The sequence below is a fragment of the Rhinatrema bivittatum genome, chromosome 6 (genome assembly GCF_901001135.1).
Source record: "Rhinatrema bivittatum chromosome 6, aRhiBiv1.1, whole genome shotgun sequence".
Classification (NCBI taxonomy): domain Eukaryota; kingdom Metazoa; phylum Chordata; class Amphibia; order Gymnophiona; family Rhinatrematidae; genus Rhinatrema; species Rhinatrema bivittatum.
In genome coordinates, this window is record NC_042620.1 from 261,385,521 (window position 1) to 261,406,663 (window position 21,143).

Below are 21,143 nucleotides of genomic sequence, written 5' to 3' on the forward strand. Positions count from 1 at the left end.
GTGATGGTTGGATCTGAATGTGAGCAGTCTCCTCATCCCTCAGGAGAGTCCCTCTGTCTTTGCTTGCCCTAATTTTAACTTTCCTTTGTGTTTACATTTTTCCTCTAAACTCTGTGAACTGTTCCAATCCCCAGTACACAACTTAGGCAGAAGAATGTGCAGTGGGAAAAGATACAGGGCAAATATAATCTGGCTGCTCGAGGCTGGTATTAAGTGCAGAAAACAAAATTCAAATGAAAGAAAACATACATCATTTTATATCTTTTTAGGAGGGCCATGCACAGTCCAGTGGATAAAAGTTTGTAGGATCATCTGCAGATGGCATGAAGGATCCCACTCAATTAAAAATTCCCATCTCCCTTCCAAGTCCCCTCGCCTTTAAAAGCGTACTACCTCCCCTTTAAAATTCATGCATTATAAGTCATTCTATGTATGTATGAATATATATATACATACATATATATATATATATATACACACACATACATATACACAAAACAATTGTGGGGGAGAGGTTATATGTTCTTATTTTTAAATAATTTCTTACCTTTTTTGTTTGCCTTTAAATAACTTAAAATAAATAAATAAATTAAAAGTATGGCGATTACAAATTAATGAACCACCACTTCCCCATTAAAGAGAGTTCGGCCCGCCTCTTTTAAGAAATTCCTGGTCCGTCTGTCCTGGCTGGGCCTTTCCTGGCTCTGTTTTTTGTTAAATTCTGTGGGGAAGAGGATGTAAAGGGACATGGTGGAGATTGCAGACAAGTTAGAAGAAGGGGGGTCTCCCTTAGTTGTGCCATCAGTCTGTTGTAGGCTGGGGGCCCTGTACTTCGTCTCGGTGGCTGTCCATGGCGTGCCCATTCTTCACGGCCTGCTGCTCCTCCTTGGCCCAAGGCCTCCTGAACAGCTTGTACGCCCCTCTGCAGATGAGGGAGAACCAGTAGATCTGGGGAGCCATGAGGACGGCCGAGCCTAGGGTATATTCGGGCGGGATGGAAAAGGGCACCCTGTGAAGGGGCAGGCCAGCCCGCTGCCCATACGCCCAGTACATGTAGGGGAAGAGGAGGATGCGGCAGGTGAAGAAAGTAACCAGCATGAGGAGGCCGTTCACCTTGTGCAGGAGCGTGTGCTGCTTCTTGTACTGTGGGGAGGTGGAGAAAGGAGAGAAAGAGAGAGATTGAGAGAGAGACATTGGAACCACAGGTTCAAAAAGGTAATGCTTCAGCTTGTCCTTAATGGTCTGGAACCAGCTGCATTTCTAACCCTCTGCTGATCTGTTAATCCTCTGCTTCTCTACCCTCCAAACTTTCCATCCCACAGGGCATTTATGTATTCGCATCAATGAAGCTTCTCCTGTCAATAAAGCATTTGAATCCCTCTTCTTGAGGCTCAGGGAAAGGATAGCGAGCCCCCCCCCCAAAAAAAAAAACCCTATACGGCTCCCATCTCTACATTGTTAACATTCATTTAGCATGCTTACGGCATGCTTTAAGCTAACACATATGTAGCATGGGTACATTTCGGCAAAAAGAAGTTTACATTTATTTATAATTTAATCATATAATCCTATAAGCCACAATTCAAATAAGAGCTCTATTCTAAAACATAAATCATGTAAACATTTTTTTAAAAATTGTCAAAAAACATGACTAGCATAAAAAACATTTTAATAGACAATAAAAAATATACTTACAAATATATATAACCTGTCAAAACCAAAAAAATGTCTTACTAATAAATATACAGGACTGCCAGCCCCGATACTAATATCCATACTACAGGAGAATCCCCCAAATGCATAAGCTACATTAAAAAGCCAAGTTTTTATTTGGCATCTGCAGGGCAAATAATCCAGCTCTAGATGGGCTTCCCCTGCGACGGCGTTCCACAGCTACGGGACTGACCCACGTGAAAAACACATTTCCTCCAGCAGGTCAGACAACAATCTGACTCGAAAGCATGGCTGGGAACATGCCAACCAAACGGTTAGGTAAACAGACTGGTCTTGATTCCCTCGAAAATCAGAACTGGATATGCAATTCCCTGAGAAGAGGAGTGATCCTCTCCCCACCCTTTATCCCAGATACCACTCTAGCAGCAGAATTTTAATTTTTCTGGAAGGTCAAGACACAGGGAGTTACGATGGTCTAAATGTGGTGGCTTTGCATAGTCAGTTTCGAGCAATCCGTATCCATGTAAGGGCGCAATTGTCGTACTAATCTTAGTTTAGTGAAAAAAAAATGTAAACCTCTACAAACTGCTTTTCTAGTCTCGGAGCAGAGTCTAGAATGATACTCATGTTATACAGTTTTCCTCCTTTACTATCACTGAAATCCTACCCAGTTCTCTGAGAATGGTAATACCTGAGTGTCTGATTTTCTAACTCAAAGGAGCACCAGTTTTGTTTTGGGTTTTTTTTTGGGGGGGGGGGGGGGGATTAATTTAAGTTTGTCATCCGGCATCCACACAGATGTAACTGTCAGATTTTGATTTAGAGTCTTGATAACTGTTATGGGACTTTTTCCCAAGGGGAGAAAAAAAAATCTGGGATGTCATCTACAATGGTAAAGTTAGTTCAAGCCAAACTTACTTATAACTTTCCCTGAGGAGCCAAGTAAATGTTAAAAAGAGTAGACAGTGCCATGGAACCCCACAGTACACCCCAGTAATTGACCATGCTTTAGAAGAGGACTCACCCACCATCACTTTTTGGGGGGGAATTCCTTGTAGAAAGGAAAGCAACTAACTCGGGATTTTATATCTAAGCCCTAAGTCAGCCAGTTAAAATACTGGCATGCACAGTATTAATTGCTGAGGAGAAGTTGAACAGAACCCGCAATGAGGAGTCCCTTCCATCTAAAGTACAGCTAGCGACCTTTGTTTTCATTTTTATTGTATTTTTCCTAGGAATTTCCATGTTATAACAAAACAAAACAAAAAAATCAGTGGAAAAATGACTTTGTTCTAACACGCAGGAGAAAATCAGTGGAAAAGTCATTTTTCCACTGATTTTTTTGTTGCGACACTGAAATTCCCAGGAAAAACAAGATAAAAACTGAAAATTAAGGTACCTATGTGTGGTATAGATCATCCACTACTGCCAATAAGACTGTTTCCATACCATACCTCTTTCAAAACTGCACTCGATGGGGATCAGATTAGTCTGAGGAATCTAAGAAAGCCATTAATTGGGCTGCTAAAGCTTTTTTTTTTATGAGTTTACTCATCAAAATGTAAAACTGTGTGTGGGACCCCAGATCCCTGCCTGCAGGTGATAGCGAACAGGCCATTTCCAGCAGCAGCTCCCCTGCAGATGCCTGCAGTGGTTCAGTCCTTGTCCAGAAGTGGGGTCAGAGCCGTAGTGTGGATGGTCAGTTTAATTTAGGTTTTGCTGAGAGAGGAGCTGGTTTTTGCTTCTACGCTGTGTTTGGTTGGGAGAGTTCTCAGTTCTAGTGCATCCCTTGCCTGGTAGGGGCTATCCCTTCCTGAAAGTAGAAAGGATATTAGTAAGATGGTTTTTTTTCCTAAATTTGGTTTTGCTCGGGTGGAATCCTGTTCCTGCTGGTGGGACAACCCCTGTAATCGAAGGACAGGAGGGATAAGACCTGGTTTTACCTTTCCAGCCAGTGAAAAGGACTTCAGTGATTCCTCACCCGGTGGTGAAGTTTGGGATTCTGTGCAAAGTTGCATTTTTAGTGAGGAGGTTTTTGTTCCATCCCTCCTCACTGTGTGGCTGGGATGTAAAAGCCCTTCTGGTATCCAGAAAAAAAAAAAAGACCTTTTCCCCAAGAGGTCAAACTACAGAAAGAGTCCAGAGAAGAATTTTAAGATCAAACTGGAGCCCCAACCAGATCTCCACCCCCGGGGAATGCAGGACACAAGCTGGGAGCATCTGGGACTCAGTTGGACTGCAGGTACGAGACGTTTTGGGGGATTTAGAGGACTCCCCTCAGCAGGTTTCCTTTCCCAGCTGGAACCTTTGCCCCCCAGACAAGAAAAGGGGGTGAGCTGCTCCCAGAGAGTCGTACTAAGGACACCGGAACAGTGTGAGGAAGGGAGAGTTCCCTCTGCAGGACTCAGATCAAACACAGAGATGAAGCAAACCACGTAACACATCGTTTGGTCATTTATTTCATTTCTGCAAATCAGAGTAAAGTTTCTTTTGAACACCCACATCGTGTCCTGCCTGTTCCTACAGTTCTGTCACCACCTCAGGGAGGATTCCCGTTCACTGCCTAGGCCGTAAAGGTTAAGCCTTTCCCCCATAGAAAGAATCCACTCCTTGGGACTTGGTAAAATTGGGGAAGTGGCAAAAGGAGATAGCCCCAGGAGAAATTCTTTTGTGTGCCCTAGGACTACCGTAAAATCCGAAAAAGGGTTATAACTGGTCTACAGTTCAAAGGGTCATTATGATTGATGAAGCCTTCGTTATAATGGGGAAGCTAGCACCAAGTTTAATCTAGCTGGAAGTGTTCTCTAGGCAGGTAAGCCAATGCAGAATTTTCCCCTCTGCATGTTTTAAGAGTGACGAGGAGCCAACACTAAGGGTATATGTAGTTGGATTTATAGTGACTAGTACTTTCTTTGAACTTACTGGGTCTTAGAAGGAGAATTTGCCCCATAATGAATAATCACTGTTATTTCGAATCATGAATGCAGCTGCGAAATAGTGTATAATTAGGGCTTCTGATCCTATGTATTTTATAAATTGTAAATTTAGGTGTTTATTTTTTAGGCATTAGATGTTTTTGGTGAGTACTGAAAACAGATGTCTACTGATGTTTTTGCATTGCAAATAGGTTTGCCAATTGATCCCAGGTCAGCTGAACAGGCTGATCCAGTCCTGGCTTTGCCCCGTTGCGTGCATGGATTTCTAGCTCTGATTGTTCCATTGATTTCCCTAAGAACTACAAGTCCATGCACGCAACTAGGCAAAGCCAGGACTGGATCAGCCTGTTCGGTTGACCTGGGTCAGCTGGCAACCCTAGTCGCAAATAATACCTGTAGGTGCATTTTTTCAGTTGATTCAATTTCCTAACATTTAATTCCAGTTTTTAGAAGTTAAAAAACAGGTGGGGAATGGCAGCGTGTCTGTGTGTATAGAAAGAGAGGATCCTGCAGCTCTCAGAAGGAGAAGAGGATTTCATGTTCCTATGGAAAAAAAGTGTGGCTCATGCACCTCCAGAAAAGGGTAAAGGGTCCTGAGCCGCCCACAGGAAGGGAGAATCCCCTGTCTTCACAGGAGACAAAAGGGGATCCCGTACCCCTACAGGAGGGGGGAAGGGGGAATCCCATATCCCTGCAGGAGAGAAGAATGGATCCAGTGCTTCCGCAGAGAGGAAAGAGGATCCTCCATTTCTTTAGGAGAAAAAAAAAAAGAGAGGATACCAGGCCCACGCAGGAGGGAAGAGAATCTCGCGCCCCAGTGGGAGGGAAGAAGAGTCCTGTGTCCCCGCAGGAAGGAAGAGATCTTATGTTCTCAGGGGGGGGCAAAAGAGAACACTCGCCCCCCCACACCCATATTCTCACAAGATGGGAGAATCTCATGTCTGCACCCCCAACTCCTCCAGGACCTGCTCGCACCCTTCCCTGCTTCAGGGCACCTTACCATACCATGGGTGGGGGTCGCTGGGAAGTCCAGATGGGGAGAGAGGTGCCCTGCTGGGTCCCGATTCCAAAATGGCATCAACCGAACCTGACAGCGGCGCCATTTTGTTGTATGGAGGTGCAACAAGGCCAGCGCCCTTTTGAGGCAGGGATCCAGTGGTGCCTCTTCTCGGTCTGGCAGAGGTTGGGCTCCCTGCCAATCCTCCTTCCAGGGCTGGTGGGGCTTAGGCTCCAGGCCAGTCCTGCTCCCTGCTCTGATGACAGTCAGGGCTATTTTTGGGGGGGAGATTTCATTTAGAAACGAAAAAACCTACATTCCTCATCGGGGATGCAGGGTTTTAGAAGCCTGTACGATAAAGCCCACTGAAGGGATTCTTCCTGAAAAATATTCTCATTTCCTGGTAAATAACTTAGTAAAAGTGCCACCTTTTCTATTGCCAGCTCTTTTTAATAAATTTTCTATTTTTTTTTTTTAGCAAAATAATCAGCCGATATGCTTCATTCTGGGATTAACTGTGTGGACACCGAGCCCCTGACCATGAGGGACCGAGCAGTAGGGAAGCTTACCTTAAACAATTCTCTGGAATTGCTAGAGCCAGATCTGATCTTAGTAGCTTTCTCAGTCTCAGTCTTTTAGACCTTACAATGAAATGTCCATTTACTTTCTCCTCTGTTTTCGACTTTTGCCATTGCCTTTCCAGTTGGCAGCCAGCTTTTTTTTTTAAGCGAGCAAAGATGGGGGGTGTAGCAGGGCACCTTCCTTAACGGCCGAATAACAGGTCTTCTCTTGGGGGTGGGGGTGTACTGTGTCAAGGGCATTGGTGAGTTCCTGTCTTCCATCCAGAGCTCCAAGAAACTCTGAGCACACTTCTGCAGTCGTCTCTGTGGGCTTATTCAGTTATCTGGGTCGGTTCCTGCAGCCTAATCTTACCTCTTGACAGGACACGATCCAAACCCCTTTGATTCACTAAAGTAATTAATGGACCAGCAAGTGAAAACCAAAGGAGGTAGTGATCTGACTTGGGAACTGGTGCAGAGGGCAGATCGGATAACCCTACTGGCTAAAGAAGAATTATCTGATGTAAGGACTACATCCAGGGTGCGCCCTGCCTTGTTGGCAAAAGTTAAGATTTTTTTATTTTTTTTTTACTTCCTTCTCAGCTTCTTGCTCCCTTTCAATCCCAGAACAGCGCTCGTTTACCTGAATCAAGATTTTTCCCAGGCAGACGAAGGGTGTGCTCAGCTCTGCCATCAGCATGCAGCCCAGGAAGAAGTCTCCTTTCCCCTGCCGCCAGAGCTGCTCCCGAAAAAAAAAAAAAAAAGAAGAGAGATGGTTACAAAGGGCCATGGGTGAGGGATGAAGAGACTACAGTGTTAACACTCCCAGCTCCTGAGCATAGCAAGAGCCACACCCCCAGCACACTAGTGCCGAGGACCTGGTCTCTGGGTGCACCACGATCCACGCATCTGGCACACTAGTGCCAGGATCCACCCTCCTAGCCTCTGAACACGATGTGGGATCCGCACACAACTCCTGCACACTAAAGCTAGGAGTCACACGCCCAGCCTCTGTGCACAGCAGGATTCACACTACAGACAGGATTCAAACTCCCCTCGCGGCGGGAGCCACGTGACCATGGGGGGGTCTCACCTACCTCAGACATGGGGAAGCAGACAACCACCATGAAGACATGGTGCAGCACCATGAGGAACTCCTTGCGTAGAAAACACCTGGTGACGGCAAGTACACTGCAGGACTTGCCCTCGTGACCTTTCACTCTGTACTTGTACCAGTGGCATAGGAACATGGCATAAATATCATAGATGAAATAGGGCACAGCAAACTGGGTGTAGGTAGCAGCAAGCCAGTGCCTAAGAAAGAGAGAGAAAGAGGAGAGAGAGGAGAACATGAGCAGATGCCTATCCATCTTACAGACAGGGATTATAACTTTCAAACGGGCTTGCGGGTGCACATATACAGGTGTGTTTTGGTGTGCACCCAGATACGCAGCAATTTTAGGACATGCGTGCACATCCGCATACATCTTATAAAATAGCCTAAGTGAATGTATAAGTGCTCTTAACTTTAAGCTTGTGCTTGCCCAACAGCGTACGCTGGCTTACAGATGCGCAAGTAAGGGTATTTTGTGATGTGTTCCAGCCGATGACCAGTTTCACCAGTTTGTCCACCAGTTAGCCCAGTGTTCAGCTAGGTCCTCCAACCCCCCCCCTGCCACTCCTTCCAGTTAACCCTGGCACCTCAAACTCCAAACCCCTCATCCTAGATGCCTAGAAGGATTTTTTTTTTTTATTATTGAGAGTTACGCCCCTTCCACGGCAGAAGTAAAAGGTTGTGTGGCACTGGACCTGCACTACCTGCATGCGCATCTCTTGGCCACGCCCCCAAACACCCATACCACACCCACACTCTGCCCATTGTTTTGGTCCGATGGGAGATATTCACGCATCGGCACTTGTGCGTATGTTTGGCCGCCTTATAAAATTGGGTGGACAAGCACAAGTGAACCGGTAATCAAGAGGCTGAGTAATTCTTCATCTTGAGAAAGCTTTTTAAAGATCTAAGATTCAAGATAAATACAACTGAAAGATTAAATAACATGCATAGGACTGAAGCACTGCTTTTTTTGTATTTGATTGGGACTATTACTTGAGCACAATGAACCCTTAATATTTAAAACAACAACAAAAAAACAAACAAACCACATTTAGATCCATGATTATAAAGACAATTTTGGCACCATTTGTCAAGTTATTGAACAGATGCTGAATTTTGTTACCTGATATGAGGTCTGTGATGATGAACAGAAGATTTTTGTGACACATTTTTGTGGATTGACATTAGAATAGCAAGTGAATAGAATCTGGCAGGTCCACTGATGGATTTTTTTTTTTTCACTGTATCTCTGGCATTGGGAGTGGTTCCACAGGACTGAAAAACGGCAAATACCATTCCTCTTTATAAAAGTGGATGCAGTGGGGTGAGGTTCATGGCTCAGCGGCACTGCTAGAAGACTCAGATTCAATTCCGAAGTTTGGCCTTCTCTCTCAGGGCGAACTGGGGCCGGGCATGCTGTGAAGATGGTGTCCAGAGGCACTGAAGTGAGTCCCACCCATTTCCCAATGATGGTTCATACTGGCTGAAACTAAAGGTACCCGGGTTCCGGAGAGAATTGCAGCCTGAGGCTCCTGGCCAAGGACCATCACTAGGGCGGTCTTTAAGTTGACGTGAATAGTGTGACTGTACTGAGACCCGCAGCTGGAGAGGTTCTACGGTGGTCGCCTCGGCAGAGACCTACCCACACCTCCTACTCCTACAGTTGTTGCTACCAGGGGGAGAAAGGTGGGGGCAAGGAGCACAGGGAGAGGAGCGAGAGATGTGAAGTGTGTGAGGGATGGAAGCACCTGGGTGTTAGATTAAGCAGGTGATTTTTAAGAACTAAAGAGGAAGACAAAAGGAATAGCCTACAAACGGAGGTGGGGGAAGCCAGCATGGCAGCAGAGTTTAAAGATTCTTGGGACAGGCGGAGAGGGCAGTAGTAGAAAAAGGTTGAAAGCTTGGGTGAAAGATTTCGGAGAAGCTGGTGTTTGTTTAAGATGGGCATTTTCATGTTCATCTACTCAAAGTGGTAAGGAACCAGAAAGGAAGCCAACTGGACTGAATGGACCAATTGGTCTTTATTGGGCTTCATCTACTATGTAACTATGGGTGAGTGAAAGGCGAGGGGTGAGCAGTTGGGGGGGGGGGAGGGGTGATAAGGAGGAAAAGGATGAGAAGAGTAAGCGAGCAAAGGATAATTGATAAGGGATTGACTTGCTGAAGGGGAGAGGAGAAAGATAACAATGATGACAGAAAATAAATGAAAAGCAGAGGCAGGAGTTGGAAGGAAAAAAAAGAGTGAATAATAAAGCAACAAGATACTGATAAAGAGGAAAAGGAACAGAAGAGAGAAAAGAAAATGCTAAACACAGAAAGGTTAGAAAAATAACTTTATTTAACCATTCTCCTGTATTTAGAATTTGCAACGCAGATTTGACTCATTGCTACAGAAAATTCATCTCTCTCTATATGTATATCTATAGAGGTCCATATTCAAAACCCATTTAGATATTTATCCATCAAAATGTCTTACCCGGCTATATTCAGCCTTTATCTGGCCAAATTCTAGACAGCTAATAAGTTAGGTGGCAAGAATTTAGCCGAACAAGTTAGGGGCGGTTCAGGGGCGCAACTGGGAGGAGTTGATTTAGCCGGCAAGTCTGGTCGAGTCAGAGAGCTGCCCTAAAATTAGGCAGCTATAGTTAGCCAGCTAAGTAAGACAGCCGGCTATAATCATAATAGTGTGGCTGCACTGTTAAATATGCCTCCAGAGTTAGCCGGCTAACTTTGCTATCCGGACTGTGTCTGAATAGAGACCTCAATCTAAATCTAAATATATATATATATATATATATATTTGTATGTAATTCCTGGGCTGGTCATACCCGGATAGTAGTACCAGAGGCCATATCTCAAATCACGGTTTCAGGTGGTAAATTTCTCATATTGTTAAAATATCTCAAACGGCCGGGTTGCTTGAGTGGGGAGAAAGATTACTTTTAAGGCCCTTGCACGGCAAACAATTCCCAGGTCACAGTTCTTGAATACAGCACTGATAAGCACTAACATCACTTTGCAGCAAAAAGCACACTGGCAACTGACTTTGGTTTCCAGCAATACCATTGCTGATATAGGGTGAAATGATGAAAATATTCTTTTCAGCGGGTCAGTTCACTTTTCGATGTTTCACATGCTTTAAACAAGTTTGTGACTTCTCACAGTCATGCTTAAGTTTAAGATGTTAAAGACAACTGATTCAGTCTTTGATATTTCTCCCATCCCACTGACATAGGGAAAGCTAGCATTTCCCCCTCAATGTTGGTGTAGCATTAAAGTTGAAATCTATTTTACCCAGTCATTTATCTCCTTCCTCTCCATGTGACCTTCTCCTCTGAATGCCTTAGTTTCCTCACAGCCCCTGGCTAGCACCCAGCAGACTCCTGTAACTCCTCTTTTCCAAATCTCCGGTAGATATTCATGGACCCTCTAGGGGGGTGCATCCCAGCTCTTTCTCCCTTCTCTCCTTCCTGTCCTCTGGACGGCTGTAAGTCACCCCCTCCTCTGGGTTCTGAAGATCTGCAGATTCCTTCACAGGGATGGTAAAGTAGCACAGAAAATAACTTAACCGAGTCCCTAGCTAATGGGTTCTGAGCACTCAAATAAATCACCACAAAAAATATAAAAGGGAGAGGGAGGGCGGTCAGAAATTCCCTCAACCAAACTAAAAAGTCCCCGCAGAGAAGTTAAGAGTCAAACGACAGAGAAGGAGACTGAAATCCACAGCCTAAGATGGTGGCAAAGCTCTATGTGCCAGAGGAGTGTACCATTTACCAGCTTCCACATGGGGGAGCTATACACCCACACCACTTTTATTATATTTCTTCCTTGAACAAAAGTGGTTTGCTCCTATACCTGTTCTTAGTAAGGATTCAAGGGTTCTCTACATATATAGTATATAATGTATGTATGCATCCAGCTATCCTCCTCCTTGGCCTCACTTGCTCAAGGGGGTAATGCCAATCTTAAAAAAAAAGGGGAGGGGGGGGGGCGGGGGACTTAGATCCAAATCAAACAATATCGGTCTGTCTCAAATTGTCCATTCTTGAGCAAGATGATAGGACTGTTTATAAGAGGATTAACAGGTTTTACAGTGAAAGCACAGGTTTTGCATCCTTGCCAATGGGGTTTCTGTACCAATTACAGAACAGAAATAGCTTTATTACCTATGGTCGACAGCGTCAGGATACATGCAGAGAAAAGGCAGGGAATCTTTGTTGATCCTGCTTGATCTGAAATTCTCAAATACGCTCTACTTGAGGCACAGTTAATCGACAACAGCCTGGAATACAATCTTCACAAGTGGTTTAGGTTATTCTTGATGGATCATAAACAATGTGTGCCTTGGGGATATTGTTTTGCTTTCTGTCCCATGAAGCAGGGCATGCTTCAGGGTTTGGTCTTATCCCTGGTCCTTTTTAGCATCTATTTGGCATCCCCCTGCAGAATCTATACAGGGGTTTGGCCTGGTGAGTCAGCTGTATGCTTATTATATCCAGATCCTGATCCATTTGGATGGGGGATCAAAGGACTGGGATGCCAAACCTGAACTGTTGCTTATAGACAGTTGCTGAGTGGCAATTTCAGTATAAACTGAGACTAAGTCTGACTAAATCAGAGGCCCTGTGGAATAACCGGCACTACAGATCTCTTTCTATTCCCCTTTCTAATGCTTGAATTTGTATTCCACTGAAAGACATCACTGCCAGTTTAGGTATAAGGTTAGATGCACAGTTATCCACGTGGGCGGTAGTACATGACCCTTTTTTGCTACAAATATTCATTTGCCAATAAAGTACTGACTGGATTACTACAATTTGTTATACCAGGGCCTTGCAGGCTTACAGGTACAAAAACTTAGATTGTAAGCCCTCTGGGGATAGAGAAATACCTACAGTACCTGAATGTAAACCGGTGTGATATCTCAGATCGAATGTCGGTATATAAAAATAATAAATAAATAAATAACATGAAATGTCATGAATGTTTGCAAAACACTGCAGCTAGGATGCTGGTGGGTAAATCTAAAAGGGATCTCATCTCCCTGATTCTGCAGGAGCTTCATTAGCACTTAATTGTGAATAGAATCCAGTTTAAAATTTTAAACCTGGTATACAAGTGTCTTAATCAGACGGGGTCAGAATATCTTGCACTGTTACTCATACGCTATGAAACTGTTAGGGCCTGATTTTCAAAAGCATTCACATGCTTGAAATGTAAGTGGCCCTTTGAAAATTGCTACAATATTGGCCATTGAATTGTCAATAGGTGTTACCTGTGTTAAGTGCACTTAATGTGAGTAAATGGCTTTTGAAAATTGCTACGACAGTATATTACACTTACATGCTTAATTCTTGAAAATTCACCTTTTATAGCACTAAAGTCATTGCAGCAACTATTGCTTGCAACTTCCTGTCGTTTCACTGCTAGATTGTCCTGTACTGGCATTTGGCCTTTACATGTTATGGCTCTGAAATATGGAATTTTTTCCTCAGGACTCCCACTTGGTGGGGGGGGGGGGGGGGGGGGGGAGAGAATTATTTATTTTTTTATAAATATATTGAAGGTCTGGCTCTTTGAGCAGGTATTTTAATGTTTTGTCCTGGATACTAGGATCTGTTACCTGATCTATGGTCAGGATTGCCTTGACTATCTTTTATTTATTTATTTAATCTTTTTATCATATTTGACCATTTTGTAGGGCCACGTTGGAGGGATCTGCAATTTAAAGAATTAATCATTGCATATATGTTTTTGGGATTACTGTGATAGGCTGTATTGTGCTTTAGTTATTGAGAAATAAATGGCGTAGCCTAGTACCCAGGAGACTATGCAATTTGTGTTACCTTAGTGCTTTGCATAGTTATTACTGTAAAGTGCATTTTTTTTTGCACTTTGTGGTAATACCACATTGAGAGAGAGAGAGAGAGAGAGAAAGAAAGAGAGAATGAATCTATAAGGGCCTTGTAGTAGTTAGCTATTTATGCTACTATAGGAGGCCCACCTAGTACCTCGAGGTGAGGTTTAGGTAGTAGTGTAGGGGTTAGGGGCCACTTTTACATGCAGAGTGAGATGTACGAACAGAACAGTGCACTCTTGTGAAGATATGATGTCTTTCGGAGTGAGGAAACTCACACAACGATGAGATTTGTACAATGTTCTCTCAACCTGGCTTGATGGACGCTCTACCTGGGTAACATTTATTTATTTATTTATTTATTTTTAATTTTTATATACCGATGTTCCTGTATAATATACATATCGCACCGGTTTACAAGGAACTGAAATTGTCGCCTCTGGGGCGGAATACATTGGAACAAGTTGAAATAAAGAACTTACAGAGAGATAAAAAGGACTACATTCAAAGAGACTATTAGCTGAAATAAAGTACAACTCAAAAACATATGTACAGTGGGATAGATGGACAGGGGTCTATAAAGTCATCGACTTCATCGGGCCTTAGCTCTCCGGGAATGTTTGGGCGAAAAGCCAAGTCTTTAGCTTCTTTTTGAATGTCATGGGGCAAGGTTCTTGGCGGAGATCCGGAGGGAGCAAATTCCAAAGTGGGGGACCTGCAGTGGAAAGGGCGCGTTTCCTCAGTGAGGTTTTTGCCGGCTGGGTGTGTAGCATGTTCTTGTACGCACTTATCGGTCTCTTAGTAATGTGCTGCTGCAGTTGAAAAGTTAGGTTGAGGGGAGAAATGTTGTGTAGGGCCTTGTGTATCATCATGAGGGCTTTAAAGTGAATCCTGAATTTAATAGGCAGCCAGTGAAGGTTCTGGAGGATGGGGGTGATGTGATCCCTTTTGTTGGTATTTGTAAGGATTCTGGCCGTCGCGTTCTGGCCATCTGGAGTGGTTTGATGGTGCTAGCGGGAAGGCCCAGAAGGAGTGAGTTGCAGTAATCCAGTTTCGGGAGGATGATGGATTGTAGTACCAGGCGGAAGTCTCGGAAGTGCAGAAGTGGTTTTAATTTTTTTAATACTTGCAATTTAAAGAAGCATTCTTTGGTAGTAATGTTTATGAACTTGCTGAGGTTGAGTTGGTTGTCTAGTAGCACACCCAGGTCTCTTACTTGCGATGTGTGGTCGATTGAAGTGATAGAGCGTTGGGTGGAAGTTGGAGGGTTGAGCGGGATGTTGTTTTCAGGGGCTATTAGGAGGATTTCGGTTTTGTTGGTGTTTAATACGAGGTTGAGGCTGGTGAGTAGGTTGTTGATTGCTGAGAGGCAGTTGTTCCAATAAGACCAAGTTTGTGGAGAGATTCAGCTATAGGGATGAGGATTTGTATGTCATCCGCGTATAAGAAGTGTGTTAGCTTGAGGTTGGTTAGTAGATGGCAGAGTGGGAGGAGATAAATATTGAATAGAGTGGGTGAAAGGGATGATCCTTGGGGTACCCCCAACTTTGAATTGATAGGGTGTGATTCTTTGTTATTGATCTTGACCTTATAGAGCCTGTTTTCAAGGAAAGATTTGAACCAGTCAAACGCCGATCCTGTGATGCCGATGTCAGCTAGACGCTGAATGAGGCAAGTGTGGTTTACTGTGTCAAACGCTGAGGAGAGATCCAGTAGTGCGAGTAGGTAAGGTTGACCTTTTTCCAGATTAAGGAGGATGCTGTCTGATAGCGAGGTTAGTAAAAATTCGGTGTTCAGGGACTTTCGGAATCCGAATTGATTTGAGGTGAGGATGTTGTTTTTTTTTAAGAATTTGGATAGTTGTTTGTTTACAACCTTCTCCATGACTTTGGCGATCATTGGCAAGTTAGCTATGGGTCTGAAGTTGCCTGGGTCAATGGGAGGAAGGTTGGGTTTTTTGAGGAGAGGCTTGAGTATTGCGAGCTTGAATTGGTCAGGGACTTGGCCTTGCGACAGAGAGCAGTTTATGATGTCTGCTACATATTCAAGCTAGGATGTCTGCTACATATCTGCTACATATTCAAGCTAGGATGAAAGAACACTGTACAAATATCGTCGTTGTGTGATTCCTCACGCCAAAAGACATCAAATCTTCCCAAGAGTGCACTGTTTTGTTCATACGTCACTGGAGGGAAGACATTCAGTTAAACTACTTCAGCATATAACTTTAAAAAGGGAGACTATGATAGAATGAGGACATTTGATAGAAAGAAAACTAAAAACAGCAGTTGCATAGGGTAGAAGTTTGCAAGAGGCATGGACATTGTTCAAAAATACCATTTTGGAAGTTCAGATAAAATGTATTCATGTTATTAAAAGAGATTCAAAGAAGACCAAATGATTGCCAGTATGGTTTAATGGTGAGGTAAAGGAGGAAGTTATTTATTTTTAAAATTTATAGTCTGCTGATCCACAAATCTCAGTTAAAGCTAAAATGGAAAACAGACCTAAACGATGAAAGTCAAGAGGATAAAAACTGGCAAGTTAGATATAAAAAACTACATTTATTCTTTTCCTTGGTCTCTACTGAGGAAGATGTTGAGAGCATACCTGAAACATTCTTCAATATTAGAGATTCTTAGCAACTAACACAAGTATCTGTGACAATAGTTAATCTATCATTTAAATCAGCCACAATACCTAAAATCTGCAAGGTGGTGAGAGAGTGAGAGAGAGAGAGAGAGAGAGAGAGCGAGAGAGAGACTGTTTTAAAGGGCTAGTCTGACACTATATATCTCTCACTGTAAGAAGGGCACTTTCAATTCAAGGTGGGTTTGAGGGGGGGGGGAAGTGTTACATTGGTCTTCCTAGGGCACAAGGATCTATAGAACCTTGTAACACTGTCCCGCCCCCCTCCCCCCAAAAAAACAAACAACCCACCCTGAGTTGAAAGTGCCCAATTTACAGTGATCAGTTTTCCAAATGGAGATAGTTCATTAGTGGAGTACCACAGGGATTAGTACTGGGACCTGCTCTGTTTAACATTCATAAATGATCTGGAAAAGGGAACTACAAGTGAGGTGACCAAATCTGTAGATGGCACAAAATTATTCAAAGTTGTTAAAACAGCAGTGGATTGTGAGGTACTACAGAGGGACCTTGTGAGATTAGGAGACTAGGGCAACTGAATGGCTGATGAAATGTAATGTGGAAAAGTGCTACAGGTACACAATGTTGGGTTCTGTATTGGGAGTCATTTCCCAGGAATCCCTGTGGGCAATACATTGAAATCCTCAGCTTACTGTGTGGCAGCAATCAAAAAAGCAAATAGAATGTTAGGAAGGATCCAAAAAAGAATGGAGAATAAAATGGAAAATAGCATATTGCCTCTGTACCAAGCCATGTTGTGGCCACATCTTGAATATTGTGTGTAGTACTGGTGGTCACCCCTCTCCAAAAATCCCTAGCAGAACTAGAAAAGGTGCAAAAGTGATAAAGGACAACAAAAGTGATAAAGGGGATGGAATGGCTCTCCTATGATGAGAGGCTACACAGGCTAGGGCTCTTCAGCTTGGAAGAGAGATGGCTGAGAGCTGACATGATATAAGTTTAATCAATCATGAGTTGAGTGGAACAGGTAAATAAAGGGTGGTTATTTACCCTTTCAAAAAAATACTAAAACAAGGGAACACTCCATGAAACTAATAACCCGCAGATTTAAAACAAAATAGTAGAAAGTGCTTTTTCACTCAGTGCACAATTAAGCTATGGAATCTATTGCCAGAGGACGTGATCTTGGCAGCTAGCATAGCGGGGTTAAAAGAGGTTTGGACAGGTTCCTAGGAAAAATCCATAACAAACTGTTAGCCAAGAAGCTACTGCAATCCTTGTGTGTGAAAAACAGGAATTAAGTTACTTTACGGGATCTGCCAGGTACTTGTGACCTGGATTGACCACTGCCGGGCTTGATGGACCTTGGTCTAACCCAGTTCCTTTTGTGTTGACCTAATGAAGAGAGTGTTAGCTCCCAACAGCTAGACAAGAAAAGGAATCACCTTGTACCTTTTTGTTTATTGACCTTTATTTCTGGGAGGTTACATGAACTAACATAACAACCATGCTATTTTTTTTTTTATGGATTTTTGTATTCCGCAGCTTCAATCACACAATTGTTCAGAGCAGATCACAGGTTTGCGTGCATAATAATACTTCAGTAACTCTTTTGACCGTGTCCCACATAGGTTGCTCAAACACAAATTTAGCAGCCTAGGGGTAGGTGCCAAATGGTGGATCGGATTAGAAATTGGTTGTGTGATAGACAACAGAGGACAATGGTAAATAGAGTTCATTCCAAGGAAAGAAGGCTGATGAATGGAGTGCTTCCTTTCCTTGGATTGTCTTGGAGCTGGTTCTGTTCCATATATTCAGTGTGCAATACTGCAGTGCAGTTACTGGGGAAAGTTTGTCTTTTTGCAGATGACACTAGGATCTGCAACAGAATAGAAACCCTCGAGGGAACAGAAGGAATGCAGAGCTATCTAAGAGAACTCATATAACGGTCAACTGCTTGGCAGTTCAATTTCAATGCAAACATTGCAGTCATGTATATGAGGTGCAGAAATTCAAAGACGCAGTATGTGATGTGGGATGAGGTGCACCAGTCAGGTAAGGGACCTCAGGGTGATGATAACTGATAATCTCAAGGTGGTGGCCAGAACCAGAGAAATACTTGGGTGCATAGACAGAGGCATAATCAGTAGAGAAAAAGGAGGTGATAACTGTCTCTGTACAAGTTATTGGTGAGACCTCACTTGGAGTACTGTGTCCAATTCTGGAGACCATACTTCTTAAAGGATACAAAATAAATGTAATTTTAGAGATGGGCTACCAAAATGGTGCAGGGTCTGTACCATAAACCCTATGAGACTTAAGGACTTAAATATGTATACCCTAGAGGAAGGAGAAATTGGGAGTATATAACAGAGCCAACAGAGTGTTAATTGCAAATAGTAACTAAGTCTATTCCATGGTAACATGGAATAGACTTAGTTTTGGGGCACTTGCCAGGTTCTTATGGCCTGGATTGGCCACTGTTGGAAGCAGGATGCTAGGCTTGATGGACCCTTGGTCTGACCCAGTATGGCATTTTCTTATGTTCTTATGAACTCCACTGATTTTAGCTCATGCCTTTTTTTGTCATTGGTAGCTCAACATGAGATATATTATATATTTCCCAGTTCCTAGGGAGCTTACTCTCTAACTCCTAGATTCATCAAAAAGTGTTAATAATGCATTGATAATGTCCATGATAACAAAAAGGGGCATGTTTATGAAAATTTTTGAATTACCACTTGGCATCAGTAGTATTGCATGGTGTAGTAAACTTAGTGTGTGCTGCAATAATCCCTATTTTTCACATCTTGTGTGAAGGGGGGAAAGAGAGAGAGAGCAAGAGAGCCTATCTACAATGCCTGTCTAGTAGTGAAGTATTTATATCTCTATAGGAGGGCCATCTAATAGATCGAGGTGAGGTGTTGGTGATGGTTTAGGGTTCAGTTTCGCATATAGAGTGAGATGTACAAACAGCACAGTACACCTTGGTGAAGATTTGATGTCATTTGGAGTGAGGAAAGTCTCAAAAAGATGAAATTTCTACTATGTTCTCTCACCCTAGCTTGTTGGACTGTATAACAGGGTACCATCAAGCTAGGGTGAGATAACATAGTACAAAATTTCATCTTTATGAGACTTCCTCACTCCAAATGACTTCAAATCTTCACCAAGGTGTTCTGTGCTGTTCGTACATCTCACTCTACATACGAAACTGGCCCCTAAACCCTAAACCACTACCAACACCTCACCTCGACCTATTAGATGGCCCTCCTATAGAGTTATAAATAGGTGTACATAGTAAGGCCCTCCCCAGAGGTGCTCTCCCCCCCACCAAAAAAAACTGTTTGCATTCATGCCATGCATTACAATTCTTATCGCACACATTAACGTATTATCACTTGCATTAACGCCATAACACATTTTGATGGATGACCCAGTAAATTTGTACTTGAGGCCATGGAGGATGAAGTAACTTGCCCCAGAGGATTTGAACTCTGGCTTCCCTGGTTCCCAGCCTATTTCTCTTATCATTAGGCTAGTCTTCAGGTATGTAAGTATCTGCTTGAATGCTGTACAGCAGGGATCCCCAAACCTTTTGGAATGAGAGCCACGTTGAACCTTTCTAACCACTGAGAGGACCCAGGAGTTTGCGGGTGTGGGGCAGCTCTGGGCATATTATGAAGAAAAGTGGCTTACAAGCCAAAATAAATAAATACAAGTAATAAAAGAGGAATCTGATTCACCATTGGTCAGCCATTTCTTTTTTTTTTTTTTCCCCAATGAGAATTTCCTGAGTGTCCTGGAGGATGGTCTTTAATTCCTGGAGACTCCACACCAATCCCAGAGGGTTGCCAATCCTAATTGTGGGAGACCATGGCTCTCATCTCCTCCTCACTGCCATCATCTGTCCACTGCGCACTCATCTCTCCCTCACCACTGCCATCGTCTACTTTTGCTTCATGCCTTGCCAACTCTTCTTCACTCCTTGTCCCCTCTTGAAATCTCTCAAACTTTCAACCTCTGGCTAGGTATTTTAGATAAAGCACAGCAAGCAAGTTGTCACTGGGTAGGAGTATGACTGGAGATAATGATTCCTCATAAAGGGAACAGCAGCCAGACATTACAGGCTAAAATCTGGATCTTAGCAAACCAGGGAACAGGAAAGGGATGTGCTGGATATTCAACTATGGCCACTGTGAGTAGCAAAAGTATATGCAAGTTCAAACATGTATGTGCAGGTTGCAGAAGTGTCCAGCTGCTCCCAAAGGGACCTATTTACTAACCCGTGGTAAAATGGCATGTTTCCACATCACTTTACAGCAAATTATTTCCCATAAGATATACTAAACTGCAGTTGCTAAGTACCCCAGTGTAGTAAATCCCACACACCAGGATTGCTCATTTCCGCAGCCAACAAAGAACATGTGATCCCGTAATGTAAAGGAAAGTCCCAAGAGACTTTAAATGCTAAATATATGTATGTATAAAGTACCAGTGACCCTTGGGCTCCCCTCCACCCACAGCAACATAACCATGTCAGTTCCCCCAAGGAAGCTCCGTCTCCCACTCTAGTTAGCAAACAAGCTTCTCCCCCCCACCCTCACCTGTGAAGGCACCCAACCACCGGACCACACTCTGGCGTTATTATGACTCTGTGGGTCCTAATGGGGCAGGCGAGATCCCCAGTCACTCATGTCCTGCTGGCACCAAAATCCAAAATGGCACCAGCTGACCTGAGGAGCACAGGAGGCACAGTCAGCCATTACTAATTTGTATTGTTCCATCTTTTTTATTATGCTAAATGATAACAATAAGAAAACAACAAAAATAACAAAAACAGTTTATGTAAAGGAGCGATCATATTGTTCTATTATATCTTTTCCCATTAAATGAAACATTAGGAATCCAAATAATCAGATATGTATTGCCAAATTACATGAACGCATTTTTTTCTGAAGCAACTTAACTGCTGCAGCAAGTTCATATTTGTAAACCATACAGATTGTATTCCACCAAAATGTACAATCCTTCCAGTTTATGAGAAACATTTGTAAAGCATGAGCTAATAGGATATCCAACAATTTACTCTGATGGACAGTTAATTTATTTACGATGGCACAAGACCGCAAAATGACTATTTTGTAGTTTATGGGTTGTTGAAGAGAGAGCCTTTTAGTTCTGTATTCTCAAACTTGTGCACCGAATGGCTGAATTTTAATGCAGCTAAATAGCATACGCTGTAACATGCCATCAGTTTGAACGCAGTGCCAGCACATACCAGAGGCACGCGACCCAGTTCTATGCAGCTTCATCAGAGTCCATGCCACTCGACGTAAGATGAAATATAAGGTCTGGGTAAGACTGTCCAAAAATGATGTTTTAAAAGTTC

At 43.2% G+C, this 21,143-nt stretch overlaps 1 protein-coding gene across 1 annotated transcript in view; it reads right to left on the reverse strand.

Annotated features, from left to right (window-relative positions):
- Positions 1–466: 466 nt before the first annotated feature.
- TLCD3B (TLC domain containing 3B) overlaps positions 467–21,143 on the reverse strand; it is a 78,061-nt gene continuing 57,384 nt past the window's right edge. Inside the window, exons 3-5 of the mRNA XM_029604944.1 lie at positions 7,265–7,481; positions 6,811–6,906; positions 467–1,143 (exon numbers count right to left, since the gene is read on the reverse strand). Coding sequence (XP_029460804.1) covers positions 802–1,143; positions 6,811–6,906; positions 7,265–7,481 — 655 coding nt within the window. The 3' untranslated portion in view covers positions 467–801. The remainder of the gene's footprint in view (positions 1,144–6,810; positions 6,907–7,264; positions 7,482–21,143) is intronic.